The sequence below is a fragment of the Tupaia chinensis genome, unplaced genomic scaffold, assembly GCF_000334495.1.
Source record: "Tupaia chinensis unplaced genomic scaffold, TupChi_1.0 Scaffold000248_2, whole genome shotgun sequence".
Taxonomy (NCBI): domain Eukaryota; kingdom Metazoa; phylum Chordata; class Mammalia; order Scandentia; family Tupaiidae; genus Tupaia; species Tupaia belangeri.
In genome coordinates this window covers 2,780,078-2,784,165 of record NW_006159727.1, presented here as the reverse complement: position 1 = coordinate 2,784,165, position 4,088 = coordinate 2,780,078, and the positions used below count along the sequence as shown (strand labels likewise).

Genomic DNA, 4,088 nt, shown 5'->3' with positions numbered 1-4,088 from the left:
GGTTCCGAGAGGCGACCCACGGTGGACTACGTGGGAGTCCAGCGACATAGCCATTACTCTAACTGCTGGTTCCCTATCTTCCCTCAATTAAAAATAAAATTTCTGCAAGAAAACTAATATATTGGGTTATATCAGAAAGTTGAAACTGAAACTAGAGACATAAAATAGATTTCCAAAGTCTCAAATTATTTTCCACTCTTTCTCTGCACACTTGTTCTGAAAGGAGTTGGAGTTGAACTGAACAGGAAAGGGACATCCTTCTTCCCCTTATCCCTACCCTTATCACCTCTTCTCACTTCAGTTCCAGCAACTAGTCTTTAACCAGTTTTACATATTGAGTTTCTATGCAGAATTTCATTTGTTAAAATGGTTCTCAGACTCAGAAAAAATATTGAAAACCCATTGAACCAAATCATGCAAGGAAAATGAAGATTCTCTGTCTTAAAATACAAACTTCAGTGACATAATACTGCCTTCCACTTATATGACACTTTCTCCTTTACAGAGATTTCACAGTCATTTCACTTAGCCAGAAGAACAAAGCTAATTGATAAAGGTTATTAATTAATACTATGCATGCACAAACGTCTTAATCCAGTTAACATTTAATTATCCTTGGTAATGGGAATTGGACCCAGTTTGTGCAAGCAAGAGTCACATGTAAACTAAAAATTTAGTTAGAGCAAATAATTTCGAACTTCGCTTTCATTAAACTTTGGCTTAAAAGTATCCACAGTGGTCATTTTTTTTATTTTTTTTTTTGCCATAGCATGAGTGCATACAAGAGAGAGACAGAGAAAGTGAGACAGTGAGAGGGAAAGTGAGAAATAACCACCTAGGGGAGATGACCATGCTGCAATCCCTTCTCCTCCATTCTTCTCCTGGTATCTTGAGCACACACACATGTGCGTGGCATGAATTTTAAGCCACTGGATTAGGACTCAAACTCTGGTTGGCCATGTGGGAGTCCGGTATTTTAACCACCATGCCACCTGCTGGCTTCTATTAATTTTTTTTAAAGGCCATTGTATTTGGCTCCATTCCCCATCGCTCCTGAAAGAAAAAGGCAGTAGAGAAATAGAATAAGAATTTTACGAAAGTGCATTTTTTAAACCCTTGAAAATAAATTTTTAAAAACTTATTGCCAAAATTTGATATGCTAAAAGGACAAGTTTTTAAAAAGTAACATAAAAGCTTTCAAACAGGAAAATATTGAAACATCAAGAACAGTATAGCTTAATTTTGGCCATTACTGAGACCAAGAGAATAGATAAGCCATAACTCTGAGCAGAGTGGCAATTGATTCCAAGTTGCCTGAACAGTTAGTCAACAACTGTTGTACTTGTGTAAGTGTTCATAGCTCCTTCACTATCATAAGGATGATGATTTGGACAATAACTTATATGGCTCTTCCTAACATAAGGAAACAGCACAAAAGAACAAAATGGAAAAATTTCAACTTTTTCCCATTTCTCCATCTGAAAAATCTGAGCATTTGCCCCAACTGACATTTTGCATGATCTAAGCTATGGATATAAAGAGGCTTCCTCTTCCTTAATTTTAATCAGTGATTTGAGCCTGTGGGTTTTCGTTAGAATCACTGAGAACCTTAAAAATAACAATGCCTGAGAAATATCTTGGAACAATTAAATAAGCGGTTCTGGAGGTGGGACCTTGGCATCAATACTGCTCAGATATCTAATGTGCAGTCAGGATTGAGATCCAGTGATTCTGATGATCATCAAGTAATTACTTCTGATATCATGAGTGACATATGAAACTTAAGATGGCCTTGGGGAAAAAGAATGTCTCTGCCCACTACCCTTGACCAAATAGCATGACATACTCTCCTTTATTCTATCTTCTGAGTGGCTCAAACTTCTGCTCATTTTTGTTATATTCTGCTTACATAAGAAGAAACCATTCTCCTTTTTCCTCTGAAATCTTCATTGCTTGCAATGATAATATAACAAAACTTGAATAGGCCAAATGAAGAACTACTTCGCCCTGGGATAAAGACACTTCAACTGATAATGACATTTGAATTGAGTTCTGATGTTCTGAAATCTTTGGCAACTAAAGCTAGGTGGCAGTCCTGTTTAGCAATTAAAGGAGACACCATTAAGATATCAGTAAAGATTCACACAGAAGAAAACCAAAAAGAACTTACCACTGATTTAACACCAGAATGGGATGAACATGACAAAAGAAACTTGTTAAAGCCATGTCTTTAGGTAGATCTTCCTTAACAAAGTTGGGAATTTCCCTAAATTTCTCCATCATCTTCTGATGTTTTTTAATAGGTTCTGTCCTGGAAATTACCCTATAACCTTTGAGTGTCTATAAATGATACTGGCTAATCATTAGCTTCTGTAAAATTAAAGAATATGAAGAAGGTATGGAGAACACTGAGAAGCATATGAAATCGTAATATATGGGATACTAAAAGCCATGACTAAATGTGATTTTTAAACAAGACTTTATGAATTTGCTTATAAGGATATTTACCAAAATATTAATAGTGTTCATCTTTAGGTTTGGAATTTGTGGAGGCTATTATGTTGTTTTTTATATTTTTCTGTCTTGTTGAACAATAAGCATATGCCATTTTATTAAAAAATTTCATTGTTTTTATGAGAGTCATAATGTCCTTAAAATCACTAATGTCTATTAGTGATTAGCTAATTAGCAGATCATGACTGTTTTCTGTCATGTCTATTCTCAGCCCAAGGCCTGCTTTATTTTAATTGATGGTTCCTTTAATTAGGGTTGTTAATGGATGATGCCAGAGTGTGTTCTTCCCAGACAATCAATAAATTGTACTTGTACTCACTCTAATTTGGAAAGATAACTAGAAGTTGACAATTTTGTTTGTTTGCTATTGTTTTGTGGAATACCCAAAATGAGGCTAATATGTATTGAGTTGTGTAGATTTCATGCATCCTAAAGTGTCTGACAAACTATCCCTTATAAGGGTGTAATTTTAGATATTTTAAGATAAATTGCTGTATCATGAATAAAAGCTCAGAAAGATTTAGTGATTCTTCTAAGCACATATTTATTTAATTATGTGAGCTAAGCATAGGACATTAATGAGTGGAGTTGAGAATAGAATTGATAGTGATAGTTGAATATCCCAATGGCTGAGCAAGCTCTCAAAAATAATACTTCTATGTGTACCAGATGTTGAGTGAGATTTTGTTTTCCTGGAATTGCAATTACATCCCATCGTCTATAACGATGACAAAAGATAATTAGTACACAAAATCTAAGTTTAGAAAGCCATGCAGAGTTGAGGCCAACTATTCCCTTGCAGGGAATATGAACTGAAGATAAAACAAAAACAAAAAGAACAGATCCTTAACGTATCCTTCATCCAGTAAATACAATGGGAGAATGGGAGGAGAGCCCACAACTCTTTAGTTGTGAAGTGAATTGCTTTGACCCTTCACCATTATCATCACCTTCTCTATAATTGGGTTGTATAAGGGTGGAGGTGATCCTACCTTTCTTTTTTTAATCCAAAATGTATTTATTGGGATGGTTTCCCACTCATCTTGAATCAGGATGCTTTTAGTGCTGCTTCCTCCTGAAGGGACATCCTTCTGTAAGCCTCACTTTTCCTCCTATAGGCGGGCAGAGGACAGTGGAGCAGCCAACATATAAAACTACTGTTTGTACTTGGCTAAAGATCGTGGTGATTTTATAGCATCCTGAGCACTTCACATCCATGAAGTAGGAATTTGGGCTCTGCACCAGGTGCTTCTTCTTGTGTTTCTTCTTCTCCTCTTCTGGAGAGGGATGAAGGAGGTCCTTTGCAAGAGTCATGTTCTCGGGAAAAGGTCGTCACCGCCAGAAAGGCATCTTTCCCTTTTTCAAAGTCATAATGGAGGCATCAAGAAAATCATCTATAAAGTTATGGATACTCACTAGAAAAGGAGACTGGAATTTCACTCCCTAATTAGATGTCTCCTTAGCCTGACAACCTGTTGGACTGTCCCTATACTATTACAGGAGGAAAATAAGAATTAGGAGATGACGAGGGAGGTGGGATACCCAGAGGAAAGGGCACCAAGAACAGATCCCAC

At 36.4% G+C, this 4,088-nt stretch overlaps 1 protein-coding gene across 1 annotated transcript; it reads right to left on the bottom strand.

Moving 5' to 3' along the window:
* Window positions 1–3,521: 3,521 nt before the first annotated feature.
* On the bottom strand, window positions 3,522–3,828 carry LOC106734898 (40S ribosomal protein S27-like). Its single transcript, XM_014587943.2, has one exon. The coding sequence runs from the start codon at window positions 3,826–3,828 to the stop codon at window positions 3,574–3,576; it is 255 nt and encodes an 84-aa protein (XP_014443429.1). The 3' UTR covers window positions 3,522–3,573.
* Between the last annotated feature and the right edge of the window lie 260 nt (window positions 3,829–4,088).